Source organism: Oryza brachyantha, chromosome 7 (assembly GCF_000231095.2).
Source record: "Oryza brachyantha chromosome 7, ObraRS2, whole genome shotgun sequence".
Lineage (NCBI taxonomy): Eukaryota > Viridiplantae > Streptophyta > Magnoliopsida > Poales > Poaceae > Oryza > Oryza brachyantha.
Window position 1 is genome coordinate 1349475 of NC_023169.2, and position 19840 is coordinate 1369314.

Genomic DNA, 19840 nt, shown 5'->3' on the forward strand with positions numbered 1-19840 from the left:
AATTGGGTTGAGATTTGCTATTTCCCTTGTACAATTATTTGACCGGGTGTATTTTTTTATGACATAAGTATATACCTTTTTGGAATTTAAAATAAGTAGCAACTAATCATGGCATTTCAATTACTTTGGTTGACTTATTATAGGTTAACATGGATATGATAGAAACATCAGTGCCAAATTTTACTTTTGTGCGTACTGCCGTAGGCGCCAAATACAATCATGTTTTGATTTTTTTTCTGTTTATATCCAATATAGATCTACAATCATGTTTAATTTCCATTATGTCTTTTACCTACCGGTGCAGTTTTCATTTAATTCTTTTTTTTATCTTTTATATTCAATATAAATCTACGATCAATAGAGCGAGAATGCAATTTATCTTTAATTTTTTAAACAAAAATCCAAGTAGAAACACAATTCACAATAAAAGTGGAACGGTAGCAGCACTAGTATTTCGTCTAAGAAAAAGAAAACCAATAGATGTTTCGTCTGAGTAGGACGTGAACTTTATATTTAATTTGGATTTCGGTCTCAACCCAACACCACTACCACCACTTGTCACCAATCACTGTAATAAAAAAATAGAAATTAAAAAAGTTCTTATTAGCCGCCCTCGTGCACTTTTAAAATTGAATATTTATATCGAATAAAAAAGATCAAAGGGAGCCGGACCCAGAGAACTTAGTTAAAAATGAAATAATATGATTTATTGTGCCAGTATCTTAATTCCTTTGTTATCGAAATATCACATATCTTATTATTTTATCTACGATGTTAACCATAATTTACTATTGGTACTTATAAGAATCCCGATGCAACGTATGCATCTTAAATCAGTATGCACACTATTCCTGACTCAGCGTACAATATGTTTCCAAACTTATTTTTAAATTTATTTTAATTTATAAAATTAAAATCAACTTGACACGATATAACACAAGTGTATTTTTATAATATAGTAAAAATAACAGTAAGTATTTTGGGATAAACGCAGTGCACGGGAGAAAAGTAAGGAGACTATGCGGCCGGGCCGAGGGGGCCCCGCACGGCCCGGTGCTCGTCTCAACTCCGAGACCGAGACGGTTTGATGAGGGAGAGGAATAGGAGAGGTCCAGCTTAAAACTTGCGGTATCCCCCCTGGAAGTCGAAGAGACCGACCCCGGCCAAGAGCTAACCCTAGCCGCCTCGATCGCTTCCTCCTTCGATTCGTCGTCCTCCCCTCGATCTGGTGGTATGGCGCTGCGCCACCTGGCCGGGAAGCTGAGGCTCGCCGCCGGTCTCCACGGAGCGGTGCCCCCCCGCGCGCCGCCGGCTGCGGGGCGCCCTCGATTCCTCGCCCGCTCCTCGCAGGTTCGTCCAAATCATACTATGTAATAATAATATATGTACTTTATATGTATGAAGTATTGTCGTGAATATTTAGATTGCATTCAAAAATAGTGTTTATAAATCTTAGGGGTGGGGTGGGGGCTTAAAAATTTGGGGTGGGTGGGGGCTGTGTGATCTGGGGGCCTAGAGCAGTCGCACTGCTTGGCCCCTCCCCGCGTAGCTTATAAACAATATTTTCAGACGGCCATCTCACGTGAACACACCCTAATTTGCAAAGTAATTTGAAGTTTCATCAGTGAAACATGTCGAATATCCAAAAAATTGGGATTGCTTGACCAAGATTTTTGACCTATAGGAGCACAAACGGCTGCAAAGCTTGGCCAAAAAGGCTTGGCCTCTCTCCTACTACCTTGGAAGACCTTAGTGTCTGCCCACATCGATGGTTTACTGATCTGGTTTGTTGCTGCTGGGCATGTGACTGTTTGCGTTGTAGTTTATAAATAACTGGTTTACAATTTACTTTTACATGTCAACTTGTTTCATTTGTTAATCTTGTTGAATTGCAGGGTGTAAAGAATGGCCGTGCGATCAAGCGTCAGTCTGGAGAGGTCCAGAATGGAAGAGGTGAACTTGAACGGGAAATCCTGTAAGCGCACTTACATAGCATGTTGTTTGATTAAGTAAAGGGAATGATCCTAACCTGTAGTATCCATTTACCATGTTATCTTTCCTGGAAGGCGAGACATTGAAAGAACGATCGACAGTCTACCTAGGATTGCAGCGCTGTCTATGCTTGGTGGTGCTGCTGGCCTTGCGGCTGTCTTCTATGGAGGTGTTTTTCTTGTTGCCGCTGCCAATAAGTAGACGGTTTAACCAGTGGGCAGTTCGCTGCGGGTTGGTAGGTGGCATATGTTAGTTTAAGAGTGTTTTATTTTTGGGCAATGCTTACTCTTATGTAAGAGCGACGCGACGTTTCTAATTCTAATTAGGGCAAAATACTACTGTTTAAACCATTATATTTGGCTGTTGTGTGTTCTGAACCGAAAAAAGGAGTGTTTAACAAAGATGGGAACTCATGTTGGATTTTGTTCGTGTGCAGTTTCAGTGTGGCTGGTGGAGGTTAGATTTGAGGACATAAGATAAAATAAAAGAATGTACCCTTCTATCCAAATCCAATTTGCATGGATAAAATAAATCCAAATTCTAGTATTAGATGAATAATTGTAAATTTTTGTGTATACGAGATTTTGCAGTTCTTTTTTCTGCAGTACCTTGATTTGATATGAGCATGAAAGAGGTTCAAGAATCCGTTCTCTTTTTATAAGGGCTAAAAACGAATCGCTTATTATTTTTGGGCTTTTTGACTCCATATTGTAGGCTGGATCTCGAAAGATAGAAATTATCTCCTTCCAAGTCGTACATACGACCTTCATCAAATACAACGACTTTCATCGAATACAGTTTTCCATATAATTCTATAGGGATCTACGAGAGTACGTGGCAAAAGGGAAATTTTATCGGTGCCGAGTAATTTTATCTTACCGGTATAGCTATTACCATCCGAGCTAAGCATATATCTAACCGGCGTAGAGTTCTATTTTTTTTAGCGCACGAGGTATGTCAGCATAGAGTTTTATGGCTTTTGGAGATTTGAGTGATCGTGTGGCAGCGTATGTATTAGTGCACAGATGGTCGCCGAGAGTAGTTGGCATGCACCTGTGTACACATGGTAGGAAACGACAGGCAAATAAATAATGAACACAGGAGATCAATCACTGAAGACATAAGAAATAATGAACACAGGAGATCAATCACTGAAGACATAAGATTTAACGTGGAAAACTCTCCTAAAATAAGAGAGAGAAAATCACGAACGCCAGCTAGCAAACTATTTTTACTATATCAAGATAAGGTTTACAACGTCGTATGGCGGTTCACAAGAGGTATATATATGATGAAACCTACAATCCATAGAGTCTGTACCAAACCTTTCAGCGATAGGCTTCTGTTTCGTTCCGTCGAAGTCAGTCTTTCATACTATGGATTCGGATTATAACTCAAGGTATGCTGTCTTAGTTTGTTTTAACTTCTATCAATTTACACATGTATCCAGCATCTACAGCTCATCTATCAATTGACACATGTATCCTAGCCGCCCCAGCTCAACGATCAAACATAAAACATCTAATTAAAGCCGCTCAACGATCAAACATTTTAAATTTGTCCAAACATCTAATTAAAGCCCTAGTTAAATTAGCTCTCAGCTAATTCTTGAATCCAGATTATATATCCACATCAAAGAATCTAGATTATATATCCACACCAAGAGAAGCATGCATCGAGATTATACATCCACATGAAAAATATGTATTCATAAATGATACATAACCCTGAAAGTGCAAATTCTCTTAAAAGTTCCCAAAGATAAATTATTAAGATACAACCACTCTCACAAGTTTTAAGCTCTCAAAGATACGGTCTCATTCTAAAAGAAATTAAAATGCTGATAGATCACTTCGATGACTTCCAGATCTTCTCAAGTAGGAAAGCCCAGACATTGTTAAGAACATGATGGGATAATGCATCCACTAACACCAACACCTACTTAGCATCTATGGATTCAAGCACCTTGGATGACTCTTCTATAAATTTACCAACAACAAAAGGTATTCCAAACTTGATGGTCAGTATAAATGTTAGTGAACCACCAACAAACAGACTAATCCCAGTGGTAAGGGGTATAATCCAGCGAAGACTAGCAATTTTAGATCTTGTCTTCTTCATATCTACTGCAACATCCCTAAAATTTCCAAATGACAATAATATAAAATTAACAATTAATTTCAAAATTAGCTTTCATTCAGAAAATAAACTATGTTTTTGGTAATAACATTAGATGCGTTAGATATATTAGTGCGTGTCAGATTTATTTTATAAATTTATTTAAATCTAAATTCAAGTTTTATGTGATATAATATAAATTCTTTACAATGACCAATCATTCAATTTAGGGTTAATTAGATCGATGCCATTATAAATTTGCCTGTTTTCAAATGCGTCATTACTATTCGACTAATTATAAGGATGCCATTATAATTTTAGAATTATTTAAGATATGCCATTAGAATTTTTGGAGCCAAATTGCCCTTGCAATTACAAATGGTGCAGTGAACAGTAGAGAGGCAATATGGTGCATTTTTTTTAAAAAAAATGCACCGAAGAGTGTGGAATGACATATTTCGAATAGTTCTAAAATTACAATGGCATTATTGTAATTAGTCGAATATTAATTTTAAAACTGATAAATTTGTAATGGTATAGATCTAATTAGCCCTTCAATTTAACATCAATCTGAAACCTTCTATTTTTTCTATATAAAAAAGCCTCACTGTAGAAACGATGCTAACGCATGAAGAAATGGACTAATTAAATCAAAAAAGAATTGTCAGAAGCATTGGTCGTTACCTTGGGAGAGAGCGTAGATCATCAAGTTTCCTCGACATGCTGCTCGAGTAGGAGAGGATCCTCCGGAGGAGCATGTCGTCGTGGGGTTGCGGCCGCCGACGCCGATGCCGACGCCGACGAGCACCTGGTCCATCAGTCGTGCGGTCGTCGCCCGAAGTGTTGTCAGCCGTGTGAGACGCGCTCTTGTTGCTGTTGACCGCCGCGACGACATCCTTGATCTTGTAGTCGGCTGCGCCATCGACACGCCGGGCGCCCTCGCCTCCCGCTCCGGTGCCGATCTTGTTGACGTCGCCAGCGCCGGCACCGATCTTGCTGATCTTGTCCTGCTCGCCCACGTCCTGGAGGCTGGAGCTGGTCTTGGCCGTCTGCTCGTTGTCGTCATCTTCGGCTGGCGATTCTTGATGGTCCGAGGGCAGCGACGACGTGCTCCTGCCCCTGGCGCCGACGAACGGAGAAGGAGGCAGGAGCGTGAACGGATGGGCGACGAGGGCGCGCTGCGGCCTGCCGAGGACACCGACCTTGCCGTCCTTGTTGGTCACGGCGACGAGGGCGCGCTGCGGCTTGCCGAGGACACCGATCTTGCCGTCCTTCGCGCAGGGCACGGAGTTCGCCGCGAACGGTCTGGCGTCATCCCGTAGGGCGAGCGGCGCGGCAGCACGTGTCGTGGCCTGCTCCTGCGGGTGCGGCTGCGACGGCGGCGCAACGCTCCTGCAGCCGCCGGCGGAAGGGCGGAGCAGCTCCCAGCTGCTGTCGACGGGGCGGCGCAGCGGCGGCTGGCTTGAGGACCCACCGGTGGCGATGGTGCGGCCACGCGGAAGCGGCGCTGCACCCTTGGCGGCGGCGCTGGCGAGGGCGCGGAGGCGGATCATTGCGGCGGTTCTTGCTGGCTGTGAGGGCGGGGCGGGGCGGGGCGGGGCGAGCAAAACCTAGGCAATGCCGGGGTCTGGCGGCGGCGGCGTTGCTTCTACCCTAGAAACATGCACTCTCTTCGTCGTCTTCTTTTTGCTTTAGCCGCTGTACGTTGGTCGCCCAGACAGACAAAGCAAGGAGACGGAAAGCGCCATTGCCCGTTTGCGATCGTGCGCTGTTTTGTCCGGTATAAACGAAATGTTCTTCCACTATTCACTGAATTTAAGCTCTTTTTTTTTCTTTTTGTTAAACACAATTGAAACATGGTATGAAACATAGAGTTCCATCTATTAAAACAGTAAAACATGTTGCTTGTTAGGAAACAAAAATAAGAAACATCACCTAACTAAAAAGCTATCTGCAACATTTTTTTATTTAACACAAAAACAACATTGGAAACAATATTGACCGAAACATTAAAAACAAATCGTAAAAAGAGACTGCCGTGTTAGATATGGATCTTCCTCCTCTACGGTGGCTATAAAACAACATCAAAGCATTCAGCAAAACATCTTAATCTAGCATAAAGAAACACTCCTCCTGCTTGATCCTGAGCTGGAGGACGGAGGTATATATAGGCGACGCAGCCGTAGATGGGATCGATCTATTCGTTTGGATCAGGTTTCACAAGAAAATCCACAAAATACCAAGGAAACTTTGCACACTACTAGTAAAACATTGGCATGCTATATAACAAATAAAACCCGCACGGAATAACGTATACACATATCCAAGCCATATGTGCCATTTTCCATCAAATCCTGGTCAAGTACCTTTTGCTTACGCTTGTTGGGCTATGTTTGAGGAACTTCAGTCAACTACAGCTTCTTTAAAACTCCAGTAGCAGCTCCTACAGATAAGGGTGTGTTTAGCTCGCGAAAAGAAAATTTTTGTATGTCATATCGAACGTTTGACCGGACGTTGGAAGGGGTTTTTGGACACGAATGAAAAAATAAATTTCATAGCTCGCTTAGAAACCGCGAGACGAATCTTTCGAGCCTAATTAATCCGTCATTACTATATGTGGGTTACTGAAGCACTTATGACTAATCATGCACTAATTAGGCTTAAAAGATTCGTGTCACGATTTCTTCCGTAATTGTGCAATTAGTTTTTAATTTCATATATGCTTAATAGTCCATTTAGAAGTCCAAAGATTCGGTGCGATGTTTTTAGAAAAATAATTTTGGAAACAAAACGGTGCCTAAGTCAGATTCCCAGCTAAATTGTACGAATTGATCGGTAGCTAAAGAATCCAGAAAACAAACTACTTAGGCTTTAAAATATCATCTTATTTTCCACCGCGCACGCTTCTCGAATTATTAAACAATATATTTTGTGAAAAATTTTTATAGGAAAGTTGCTTTATAATATCATATTATTTTATTTTTAAATTTTTATAATTAATAATTAATTAATCATGTACGGTAATATCTCTTAGCCAAACACGGCCTTATAACTATAACTCTATAAGTTGACAAATCTAGCATTAATTTTTTTTATAGTTGGCTGCAGATGTTGCTCAAAATCAACGCAGTAGATGATGGACATGATTTACATCTCCACTCACTGTCATGAATATGCCTCGAATTAGTTATAATGAAAATTAAAATCAGAGGCGTATGGTAAATGGGATAAACCCTGAAATCCCTCTAAAAAATGTTGCTCTTCATAAAATCTTCCCCTTAACTGAAGTGTTTGACATGATATTTTATGGGGTTACTTAATTTTTTAAAAGAGGCGTACTTCCCTGAATCCTCGCAAAAACAAAGAGGTTTCAAAGTAGATTTGTCATGCTTTCAGGTGGTAATATGCGTGGGAGTCTTTAATTAACAGGTTGGGAAAGTTTTGAATGTGTATATATACTGGATTATTTTTTATCTAAGTAGTAAATGCAATATGTTAAAGAGAACACAAAATTAATTAATGTCGGAGAGTACGTAGATAAAACATGTGCAATGTATCTTTATGTAGAAAGGCAGTAGTAATAATTTACTACATTCATGTATAGACGTAGGCCCCACTTTTTGTTTTTTCACGTTAACAAGTAAAATAACATATTTATAAATAAAAAATAACATATAGCTAAAGGTTTTATATACCTGGTCTTAGCGATATAAGAGGCAAAATATAAAAAATAAAATACGAGTAAAAAACCTTAAAAATCAAATCCAAATTTAAAATTTAAAATTTAGTTTATAAATATAATAAAAACGAGTGTGACAGACGAGTGTGGTCCTAGTGTGGAGTAGCATGGCACGGGTCGGCTTTCCGAATAAGGAAAGGGAACAGGCACCAGGCGAGGCTCTGGACTTTGGACGCTGTACTCCTACACACGCAATATACAGTAAACGGAATTCATTAAACGGCGTCAAAGAGAAAGAAAAAGAAAAAAGAAAAAAAAAGGACGCGCTGCAGCCTGCACGCAGTCGCAGGTGACGCAGCCGCTACGTACATGCATCAGTGCCCGATCGATCTTATCTACGTCGTGCGTAGCTAATCTTCATCCATCCTTTTAAACAAGAAGATTAATTAAACCTTTTCTCCGGTCTTTTCATTTGATATGAACCAAGTAAAGTCCATTTAGTTCTTAATTTTTTTTTCCAAAAAACATCATACGTGGACACATAAATAAAATATTAAAATAAATAAAACATATAGAAAATCATGAGACGAATGTTTTAAGCCTAATAAGTATATGATTAGCTATAGGTGCTACAGTAATCAACATGTGCTAATGACGGATTAATCACACTTCAAAGATTCGTCTCGCGATTTTCAGACGAGTTATGAAATTTATTTTTTCATTCGTATCTAAAATTCTTTTCCGATATTTAATCAAACGTCCGACGTGACACCTAAATTTTTTTTTGGAACTAAACACGCTCTAAACCTACAGCTCCCTCCGTTGATTCCTCGGTGGAAGTCAGTCAATCTAGCTAGACACGACACAAAATCATATATACTGTATTAAACAATAAACGAATCTATAGAGAGCTCGCCAAGTCTTAATTTTTATAGGGATTGGGGTCCATTTAATTTTTAGGCTAAATAAATGAATGAATGATATATGACTTGATTTTATGATATCAAAAAGGGTACACATGGATGGATTAACTATGAAAAATTTAAGAGGTATTTTTTAATGGTAGTAACAATTCTTTTGCAAAAATTACCCCTTTCAAAAACTTGTCAAATATGTCCATGATAATCTATAATCCATAAGAGGAAAAGAACACAGAGACCTTTTAGTCTAGTTCCTATGAAAAGTCTCGTAGTTTGCTTTCGTGCTTATGGTTATTCATACGGCTTATTAGAAATCAAAAACATCAAATGTGACTAAAACTTGTATACGCGTTTCTGTAGCAATTCAAAAGAATATACTATAAAATAAACTAGATAAAATTAATCAACTTTAAAATTAAGTTTTAAATTTAAAATTTGGCTCATAGGCATATACAAACGATGGTGACTTTTGTCTCTCTAAAATTTGTTTATTTCAAGCTAGTTCTTACTTTGAACTGATTAATTTATATTTAAAAAGACATAAAGTTGTTTCTTTGGTACCTTTACATCTTCAAGAAAAATTTAATAATAGTAGGTAGTTGGGGGGAAATTGTAAAAATAGAAAAAACATAGAAAAAAGATAGAAATGCATCTGCAAACACAGCGGATTAAAATTCATATGAGATTCTTCTCTAGTTGCTGTGTAAGTCAACCAAATTATTCAGAAAATAAGTTAGGAATGAATTCTTTTTCCCTATGCTTTGTTCACTGAAGTGGAGGGGATAGGGAATTATCATGCAGTTTAGCATTCCTTTGAAACAAACATTGCTACTGTACTCATTTAAAAGAATTTCATATTTCTGCAATTTTTTTCCTCTGCAAATACTTTGAACCTAATGTGCCCACCTCCTCAGGCGTTTCCTGTTGAGCTAGTGAGCTGCATCATAGTACGGAGTATCCCATTCCAGAGATTCCCTCATCTTTTTGGGTCTTGGGGCCTCTTGGGTCAACCTGCTTCTCACACACGCATGCCATTAACATTTGCAGCAATAGGCCAGCTACCTAGCGCAGTATAGTATACTGACCGGTGTGTAAACGGAGTCAATCTCTCGTGCACCTTTCTCCCCTAACATACATGGGCATATGCGCGCAGCTAGAGAGATTTGAACTTTCTCTCTTTGAGAATTTTACACAAGTATATATATTCAACTTTAGGATATCCAAGCCGATCGATATAACAAGCAAAGTTCAGAGGGATTGTAGGTTAAAACATCAGTGCCAGCATTTACTTCTATGCATACTTTTTTTTTTTTTGAAAGAAGGCCACCGATTTACCCCCGGTGCGGTATATATTAGGAGGGTAGAGATATATACAAAGCACCGTATGACAAGACCGTGACGGTGAACAGTTTGGCGTTCTCGGCAAAAGTCCGATAGGAGCGCCCGTACAAAAGAAAAGAAAGGAAAGAAACACCCGTGCTCCAGTAGTTCTCAACCAATTATTCTCATAAGGTTTTTCGCTCCGCAGTAGGTTCAGATTTTGATTTCCTCTTTAATTTTCTCTAGGAGCTGTTCTGAACCCATCTCCTTCCCCTGGAAGATCCTTCTGTTCCTTTCACACCAGATCTTCCATGATACTAGTATGTGTAAGCTCTTAAGCCCTTTTGTTATTTTATTGCTTCCCGCTGCTATTCTATTGTTCCACCATTCTTGGAGTGATTGTTCTTGTCCGTGCCCACATGCTCTCCAATTGATATTTGGTAGGTTCTCGATCGCTGTCCATATATCCATTAGGAATGTGCATTCTGTGAATAAATGCTGTGAAGTTTTCAGGTTTCGATAGCATAGTTGACAGAAATATTTGTTCGGCCATCCACTGGCTTGTAATCGGTCTGCCATCCACAGCCTATTCTGCATCAAAAGCCACAGGAAGAACTTGCATTTTGGTGGTGCCCAGGCAGTCCAGAAAGTTGTGCAATCCATCGTTTGGATTCTACCGTTTAACTGAGCCATGTATGCCGACTTGGCAGTATATTGGCCTCCTACTGTCCATTTCCAGGTTATCTCGTCTTCTGTTTCTTCGTTGAGTGTAACACCTGAATTCCATAGTTGCTCATTGATCTTAAAGAATTCTTAGATTGTTGTCTGGTTCATGTTTGCCCTTATGTCCTGGATCCATCTGTCATCCGTCAATGCCTTCCTCACTGATATCAATTTTCGCCTTGTGATGTTGTATATAGGGGTGGGAATGGATCAAGCCCGTAGGTTCTTTCACAACCCTATTTAATTCTTAAAAAAATTAGCTCAAAACTCTATACAATTTTATTTTTAACCCGTTTTGAATCCAGCCCTTAAATTTTATAGGCAAAATGGTTGGACACATTACCATACCACCCCTAGTTGTATAGGTTCAGTGCAAGCTCCATAAGCGGTGTGCTACCAATCCAGTTGGACTCCGATAATTTTGTTTTCTTGTCGTTCCCTATCGTGATCTTGGTTGCAGTTACAAATAGCCTTTTGTCCACCGAATCGCATGGTGTTATTGTTCCTATCCACGGTTTTATTGGGCATTCCCATTCATACCATAACCAACGCAGCCGTAGCGCTCTTGCAAATTTTTCCAAGTTTAGTATGCCCAGTCCGCCGTACCTCGTTGGTGCGCATACTTTGCTCCAGGTCACTTTGCATTTTCCACCGCTGAGTTCTTGGTCACCAGCCCAGAGAAACCTTTTCCTTGCTTTGTCTATGTCCTCAAGTGTTTGCTTGGGCGGCTTCAGGATCGTTAGGCAGTACGTAGGTATGGAACTCAGCACTGCGCCCACAAGTGTTTTTCTGCCTGCCTGTTGAATCAGTTTACCCTTCCATCCTGCCATCTTTTTTTTGATTTTGTCAACTAGTGGTTGCAGGTGGTTTTTCTTTAGCCGTCCAGTCGTCAGTGACAGTCCCAGATATATAACCGGGAACGGTAGTTTTTGTCCGTCGAAACTCTAAAAAATTTCGTTTAAGTTGATTCTCGAATATACTTTTAGAATCTCTGAAGAATTTCTAGGCATACTGTCCTAGGTGCCAAATATACTTTTAGTTATGACGATTTGTGGATTAATTTGACATTTTATTAGCGGCTGTAATATAAGGATTTGTCACTTGTATGCATGTCTGGAATATACAAGGATCAGAAGCCACGTACCGCAACTACGAGTTATGCATGCATGCTTATCACTCACTGTCCTCTCGCATTTTGCCTTGATTTCGTCGTCTTCGTCTTCGTTGCCGGTAAGGTAATTAAGCTCGCCCCGGCCTGCTTATGATCAGATTGGAGTCGGAGGCTCCGTGGCCCGCGGCTACATCAGCGGCGGGGCAGCTCATGCGTGCGTGCATGGCCCTGTACATGCGCTGAGTTTTTTTTTATATATATATCTGCGTCTTGCTGTTGTTCACTCAATCGCTCGCTCTAGATAGACCCGATTTAACTACTATATTTGTCACAATGAGTTACTCTTTAAATATCATTATTACGTTTAATTTTTATGATAAAGAGAGGAATTTCTTAATTTTTTAAGGCACTTTTTCACATGGTAATTAACAACTCCAATTGATAGAGTAGAAGATAAAAAAAAAGATAAATTTGTTTTTGCCCAAGCTCCAACCAGTATTCTTCATTCTCCCTTATTTCTATTTTATCTTGTTTGTTGGTTAAATCCATCGGCGAACTAGCAAGTGATAGTTGATCGAGGAGACATGGCATGTGGTGGGCTGGTGCAAGAATGTTGAGGAGCATGCCGCCAACTTCATGTGCAAGTCGTCATTGGACGACCATTTTCCATGGCCCTCTATCTCTCCCTACCGGTCTCTTGTTGGTGCCATCGTCGGCTCCTGCGACTCTACCATGGTGCATACCTTTTTGTTCTTCACTCATGTAGGCGTAATGACGAACGGGATCACTATAGCAGCAACCAAGAAACTGGCACGTACGTATTTTCACAAGACTTAAGATCATGGGAGGCTTGGAGCATGGCACGAGGTGCATGGTTAACCACAACTACGTACGTTCTGACCACCTGAGATCTCAGAAGCTAGGCATCGATCGAGAGCCTTTCACCGTAAGCAAACAACCTTGAGTTGGATGTTAGCTTGAGGAGTCCAAAACAAAAGGGGTTGTTTGCGTACCCTTTAAATCACGTCTAGCTTAGGTGTTGCTCTAAGACGTTCACTTATGATTGTCTATAGTCAAATCAACCTATATACCTGAGGGAGAGCATCCATGATAAGGCATTAAACTAAACATCCCCTATATGTAAACCCGAGCTCGAGCTTGGGCTAAGATAGGCCCTAACCATCCTAACATACCGTAATAAATATATATAGTAGGCATGTCATATATATATAATTTATTCATAGAAATACATTTAATATATAAAGTATCTAAGTAGAAATATCTACTTCTAAAATATTATCTTAGAAAGTTGTATTGAAAATATTATACACTAAATAAAGGTTGTTTATAGAAAATTTATGCATTTAAGTGTTCACGCGGCCGGGTTAATTAGCTGGCACGCAAGCGCTCGCCAGTTAACCTTTTCGCTTATCCCCTTCTCACCGTATGCCTGTCCCGCACGGATCTTAAAGTAACACGCGCGTCTCTCTTTCTCCTCTATAGCTAAGGCATGGCGAAGAATTAACCCAGCTCACTCGCCAACGCCGCCCCGAGCAGCAACGAGCTGATTATATAGTCCCGAGTCCTGAGCTGCTGGCCTGGGAGGGCCACTTCGGGTGTTAATTCGCATCCCGTCGTTATGCTGCTCTTGACCCTCATCGATTATGCATCTTATATAAAGTACTCCGTATGCTCGAGTTCTCGACTAGCTCTATCCTTGCTAATCTGCTCTGGCCTCTCTGGGGAGAGTATGCATCTCGAGATTAACCAAATGGTTGAGCTGAAATCAAAGTTAGATTGATTTAGATTGGGTCCTAATGAAGAATAATCAGTGCGAGTTGGTTTGGTAGACTAGTTAGCAAATAGATGGATTGGTGTGGATTTGGATTGGATTCCAATCCATTAGCACGCTTAAGTACAGGCCTCCGACGAACGTAGGGCGGCCTCCGCGTAGCAAGACAATCACTGTCCGCCGGTTCCCGGGAGCTCGAGAGCCAATTAAGATATCAGAAAGACCGGAGTTAGAGGGAGAGAGGAGGCATGCGGGGCCAACTATATTTTTATTTTTTTAATAGACTTATTGCCCTTACCTTGTTATTTATGCTTATGCTTACGATTATTAGCCTAAATTTAAATTTTAAGATAATTTTAGGGTTTTTTCATCTTAGTTTATTTTTTAAGTATTTTCCTTAAATCACTGAAACATTTGTATAAAATGTTATATCCATAAATTATTTTTTAGTCACTAATAAGTCGTCTTACTTATACTTATTTTAAGCGAGAAGATACCTAGCCACATGTTTGAGCACAAACAACTGGACAATAGGTTTAGGGGTATCCCGTTTGGTTTGGAAAGTTGAAGTGTGTAAACTGCCCGGTATTAGAGTTTAGGGGGTAATCAAACTTTTGCAATAATTAAGTAGGTAAATCGGACCTAACATAAAGTAATAATTAATAATGTTTCTCTCTTGAATTACAAATTAAAACATACTACCTTCATTTCAAATTTTTAGCATCTATATATATTGTTTAGGAAAAAAAATGTGAAGAGGTCAAAAGAATCCTTGTATATAGTTACTTCGGTGGCTATTTTTTATTTTTAAATTGATTAGATTCTCTTTTAAACATATAATTGGCTCTAGGATTATTAAAATGATCAGAACAATGAATATATCAGTGTAACAAGTATAACATTCAAATTTTAGAGAATGATTATATTTAATAACGAATAGAGCGCGCGGTAACCAGCATATAAGGGCCGGTATTAGTGCATCCGTAGCTGCCGTACTTGTTCTTGATGCACTTGCACAGTCACACACATTATGTCATTGTCTGATTGAAATGTCCCCTCATGATTAAACTCAGGAGAACAATCAAACCCAATTGCAGCTGAAATGAGAGGCAGGCATGGAGATTATTCTTTTAACTGCTGCTGCCGAAACAATTAAAGTTTCGATCCGGTACTACCACAACGTGCCTTTGCACAACTGTATAGATAGATACACTGTTACACTCGTGAGCTTCGTCTTGCCACCTAAACACGTACTCCCTATGTTCGATCATTTGTCCTATTTAAAATTTATATTCAAATATATAAAATTATAAGGCATACTTAAAGTTTCTATAATAATAAATCATATTATCATATAATAATTAATAATTATATAATTTTTTCTAATAAGACGAATAATCAAACGTAAACCTAAAAGGAAACGGAGGTCGTACATGCATACACTCACCTGCATATATGCATGCATACCCTGCTGTGCAGCTAGCTGTCCTGCAAGCTGTGAACACCATGGAATCCAAAGCAAGATAGCACAGATCGATCACAGATAAGCTAGATCATAATAGAGCGGTGCTGCTTCAGCCTTCTGCATTGTGGGCCGGGCATTCATCAATTAATCGTCTATGATTTTCATTCAGCTATGCAGATCTCTTTGTCTAGTAAAATGTAAATTAGCATGCATGCATGTACATTTGGTGTGCTGATTGGTCATGTGGTACATATGAGAACTGCAGTCTCTGATCCCTATGCCATGGCATTCTTCTCTGCTTATATTGTCCTATGTGCCACCTTTTTCTTTAAAAAATGTTATTTTACATTTTTTATAAATATTTTAGGATATATTGTGTCCTCCTGCATTTGTGTGGTCACCTTTGTTCCTCGTGTGAACACTACAGGAGGCATGATTTGGGAGTGATGGCTCGAATAAATGCATGAAGAATTAAGTACGAAAACATTATCTTGAGATCACACGACTATGCAAATTGATATGCATTTGCATAATCTCTATTTATAAGTGTAATGTCAAATTTGTGATGAGTGTTTCCTGTTTCAAACCAATCATTCATGTCCCAGCTGATTAGTAATTTCTCGGACTATTTAGAATTTGCTATGACATTGCATATGATCAATTTAGTTTGTAGATTTTTGTAGATGTATATGATCAGTATGAACACTATAGTTGGTAGAATTCACTAACATTGCATATGATTAATTTAGCTCTGCAACTTCATACCAAGCTACAACAAAAGTGACTAAGGCTGACGGAGGTGAAAAGGCGATGGTCGTGGGGAGAGAAAGACTAAGCATTAGATGAGCGGAAAAAAAGGATGAGTAGGGGAGGGAATTTATGAAAGAAGCAATAAGGGAGGAAATTTGTGGGCTACGATGGTTTCGGCCTAGTGGCTCTAGATCCTCTTGGACCCATCTATAGGCATAACGAGTTAGGGGATTTATTAACCAACTATGGTGTATATTACGGAGCCACTAGTTAAGGCTTCAAGGGTTGAACATGGCTTTAGTTTTTTTTATATATAATGTGAATCTTGATATTTGTTTAAAAAGAAGCTATAACCAACATATTTAGCTGAGTTCCATTATCGATAATTCTAATTGAACTAAACGAGTTAAGTTCCATTTTTACTTTTTAAAACAAAACTTACTTTATTTATATGAATTAGAAACAGCCACGGCATACATGGGGGCGAAACCCAGGCCATCACGATAAGAAGGCATCGTAGCCATTAGATGCGCATCCAACAAGTCTGTGTAAATCTCAGCCGTCCTTTGTTAACGCCACAGTGTTGTTGAGCACGTCAGCGAGAGCCACGGCCACGAATAATCCAGCACGGCATCTCATAATTAACGTGCGCGTCATCAATACCATTAATCACGCACGCTTAATTGCTGTACCAAAATTGACCACCAAAACCGTACGCATCTTACCGTCTACGTACATATGTACGGTTTGGGGCGTACGTATACGTCTACGTATACGCGATCCTCCATACTCCGTACACGTACGGACACATGCTACCGCTGCGCGCCACCTACCTACGCGCGCGCGCGCCTTCTTCTACCTCTCGCCCACTGACGTGACGGTCGAGTGAGTCGTGCACCAGCTCACGGCGGCGAACGCGATCGGTCGATCGAGCGCGCCATGGAGGCGGACAGGCTCACCTACGAGATCTTCTCCATCCTCGAGAGCAAGTTCCTCTTCGGCTACGGCGGCGGCGACCCGAAGAGCTTACAGTACTGTGGCGGCGGTGGCGCGCTGCCGGCGTCAGGGTCGAGAGGAGGGAAAGTGTGCGTGCTGTGTATTGATGGCGGCGCGCGGCCGGAGGACGGGCTCCTCGCTGCCTCGGCGTTGGTGCGACTCGAGGCCGCGGTGCAGCGGCGCGCGGGCAGCAAGGCCGCGCGGCTCGCGGATTTCTTTGATGTGGCTGCAGGGTCCGGCGCCGGCGGCGTCCTGGCCGCCATGATGTTCGCGCGCGGCCCGTGTGGGAGGCCTATGTACTCTGCTGATGACGCGCTCGGCTTCCTGCTCCGCCGCGTCCGCCGCCACGGGTGGTCCGCCCGCGCCGGCGGCCTCCTCCGCCGCCCCGGCGGCGCGTTCCACAAGGTGCTCTCGTTTAGTTCTTGTGCTCGTACTAGTCTTCTTGTAGTAGTCGGTGTGTGGCTAAGCTCGCGCCAGTGCGCCATGGCTGGTGTCTTGGTGACCAGGTGTTCGGCGAGATGACGCTCCGGGACACGGTGCGCCCGGTGCTCGTCCCGTGCTACGACCTGGCCACGCGGGCGCCGTTCCTCTTCTCGCGCGCCGACGCCGCGCAGTCGACGGCGTACGACTTCCGCCTCCGCGACGCCTGCGCCGCGACGTGTGCCCCCTCGGCAGGCACCGCCGTGGAGGTGTCCTCCGTGGACGGCGTCACCCGGATCACCGCCGTCGGCAGCGGCGTCGCGCTGGGCAACCCCACCGCCGCGGCGATCACCCACGTGCTCAACAACCGGCGCGAGTTCCCCGCCGCGGCCGGCAGCATCGACAACCTTCTCGTCATCTCCATCGGCACCGGCGAGACCGGCAACAGCCGCCGAGCAGCCAGCCGCGCGAGGACGCCGGTGATCGCCAGGATCGCCGCCGAGGGCGCGTCGGACATGGTACGTGCACACACCAGACGACGACATGGACGTCACTGTTCACGCTTGTTTCACACGCACACGTAGAACGGAAGCAACACAGAGTACACCGCACGCACAATTAATTTGCTAGTACAATTTGTACGCACGCGTCTCGTCTCGTCTTGCTCGGAGCACTCGTCGTGAGATCTGATCTGGCATGGCATGATGCAACTGCAATCCCCAATCCATTAGGTAGATCAAGCTGTCGCCATGGCGTTCGGACATAACAGGACAAGCAATTATGTCCGCATCCAGGTAGGCTACAGCACAGTCACTCGCAACCGGAGTAATTTCTCCGAGCTTTTCACAAGAATTGATTGAAATTGCATCGGGTTGCAATGGTGTGTAGGGTATGGGGGTGGCACGGCGGCGCGGCGAGCGGGGCGTGGCGTGCGGCGGCGAGGAGACGGAGAAGGCGGTGTGGGTGGCGGAGGCGATGCTGCAGCAGAGGAACGTGGAGGCGGTGATGTTCCAGGGGAGGAGGCTGGCCGGCGAGACCAACGCCGAGAAGCTGGAGAGGTTTTCACGGGAGCTGATCAGGGAGCACGGCCGGAGGAAGCAACAGCAACAGCAGCATCAGGTGGCGGCGACGGCGAGGCACGCCGGTGAACTCTCCACTCCCGCGACCAAGAAACAGTTGTGAGCTCGCACGACGCCGTCAGCCACCCCGCCGCGGGGAGCAAGGACTCGTCGCCAGTGTGGGCGTGGCTGACCGCCGGCCGTATTGCCGTGGGTTCTTCGTGCACTCCGGCGATGGACGGACGTCGATCGTACCGCACGAAATAAATAATCTCGATCGATCATTTTGTGCTTGATCTTCTCCTGTAATTACTTAGAATGCATGTTACGTAGATCATGATTAAGATTGCCGTTCGTCTCAGATTCCACTCGCCGGCGTTGTGCACGGCGCCGCCGGTCACCGCGAACCTTGCGCTGCCGTAGGCCGTAGCAGCCGGAAGCAGGGTTTCAAATATCGATTTAAAATATAGGTGGGTGCCGATAGACAGAATTATCGGATATATCGGAATTATATCGGTGATATATATGAAAAAAATTTCGGACAAAATTTGTAGATAGCAATTTAATTTGCTCAGCAATCACATAGATTGTATCTAGACAATTTGTTATAAAAAATAACACATATATAATATATAAATGAGATGATATCACAGTTTGTGATTACACAGGCACAATATATCCCATTGAATAAGATTAAAGCATTATATAATTGTTTCAGAAGTTAACAGATTGTATCCAACCATTTCAATGATTTCAGTTATAAAATAACAGACATGAAAAATCACAGGCAGAACATCATATAGGCATAAGTGCAACACAGAAGACAGACTACACTGTCACACATGCATAATCCATTAGATTGACTTAAACATAATATATTAGTATTGTCTCCAACTTTTGAATGAGTCCATTGTCCCAAATATTACATGTTTCAACCAAAATAGGCAACATAAATATCTGGAGTCTTAAATATTAAGTACATGTAGCAAAAGAGGGTAAAATCCCAATTGATCAGTAAATCAGCCCATACTCCAGTACAAGCACACGAACCAAATAATCAAAATAGAGGGATGTCACATACGGTCAAAATCTGATCTACCACATCCATCCATCGTCCTTGGATGCTTGGATCACTACAAATGTTGACATATGCTCAAATTCAGTCATTACATTGAATTTCCATGTTTATATAATATATACAAGGTCATGTTTTTTCTTTTGAATGAGAACACAGTACAATACTAAAGCCTTTGTAGACACTGAGCTACATGCCCTTTCGCGTATACAAAGTCATGTTTGTCTATACCTTTTCTTTAGAAACTTTCTCTAAAAGAACCTTGACAGAGATTTCCTTTGCCTTGTTGATTTTGGACGAAGTGTGGCTGGTTGCTCACACCTTGCACATGGAAAATCATATCTAAGTTAGATCATAGGTACCCATTTAAATTCTAAATTGAAATTTTACATAAGCAGTTGATTCATGATTTGTCAAGCAG

General features: G+C 41.9%; 2 protein-coding genes and 1 pseudogene across 4 annotated transcripts; 2 read left to right on the forward strand and 1 right to left on the reverse strand.

Annotated features, from left to right (window-relative positions):
- Positions 1-1101: 1101 nt before the first annotated feature.
- Positions 1102-2500, forward strand: LOC107304604. 3 transcript variants are annotated; one of them, XR_001550685.1, is made up of 4 exons: positions 1495-1605; positions 1685-1784; positions 1896-1975; positions 2067-2500. XR_001550685.1 is itself a non-coding variant. In XM_015839523.1 (3 exons), exons 1-3 carry the CDS (start codon positions 1234-1236, stop codon positions 2191-2193), a joined length of 324 nt encoding a protein of 107 aa, XP_015695009.1. In that variant the 5' UTR covers positions 1102-1233; the 3' UTR covers positions 2194-2500. The 3 variants fall into 3 exon arrangements, 1 of the variants encoding a protein (XP_015695009.1); XM_015839523.1 differs by lacking the exons at positions 1495-1605; positions 1685-1784 and adding an exon at positions 1102-1350; XR_001550684.1 differs by having other exon boundaries at positions 1495-1784.
- A 1340-nt stretch (positions 2501-3840) lies between these two features.
- Positions 3841-5663, reverse strand: LOC102708817 (annotated as a pseudogene).
- Positions 5664-16767: 11104 nt separating this feature from the next.
- Positions 16768-18638, forward strand: LOC102709098 (patatin-like protein 3). Its single transcript, XM_040526171.1, has 4 exons — positions 16768-17271; positions 17373-17804; positions 18018-18080; positions 18175-18638. Exons 1-4 carry the CDS (start codon positions 16810-16812, stop codon positions 18466-18468), a joined length of 1251 nt encoding a protein of 416 aa, XP_040382105.1. The 5' UTR covers positions 16768-16809; the 3' UTR covers positions 18469-18638.
- The last annotated feature ends 1202 nt before the right edge of the window (positions 18639-19840 follow it).

Excerpts from the sequence above, each read along its gene's own strand:
- LOC102709098 (XM_040526171.1), top strand. The coding sequence starts at position 16,810 with ATGGAGGCGGACAGGCTCACCTACGAGATCTTCTCCATCCTCGAGAGC. Across the intron at positions 17,805-18,017 it reads CCGAGGGCGCGTCGGACATG|GTAGATCAAGCTGTCGCCAT; the intron begins GTACGTGCACAC and ends CCAATCCATTAG. Across the intron at positions 18,081-18,174 it reads GCAATTATGTCCGCATCCAG|GGTATGGGGGTGGCACGGCG; the intron begins GTAGGCTACAGC and ends AATGGTGTGTAG.
- LOC107304604 (XM_015839523.1), top strand. The coding sequence starts at position 1,234 with ATGGCGCTGCGCCACCTGGCCGGGAAGCTGAGGCTCGCCGCCGGTCTC. Across the intron at positions 1,351-1,895 it reads TCCTCGCCCGCTCCTCGCAG|GGTGTAAAGAATGGCCGTGC; the intron begins GTTCGTCCAAAT and ends GTTGAATTGCAG. Across the intron at positions 1,976-2,066 it reads GAACTTGAACGGGAAATCCT|GCGAGACATTGAAAGAACGA; the intron begins GTAAGCGCACTT and ends CTTTCCTGGAAG.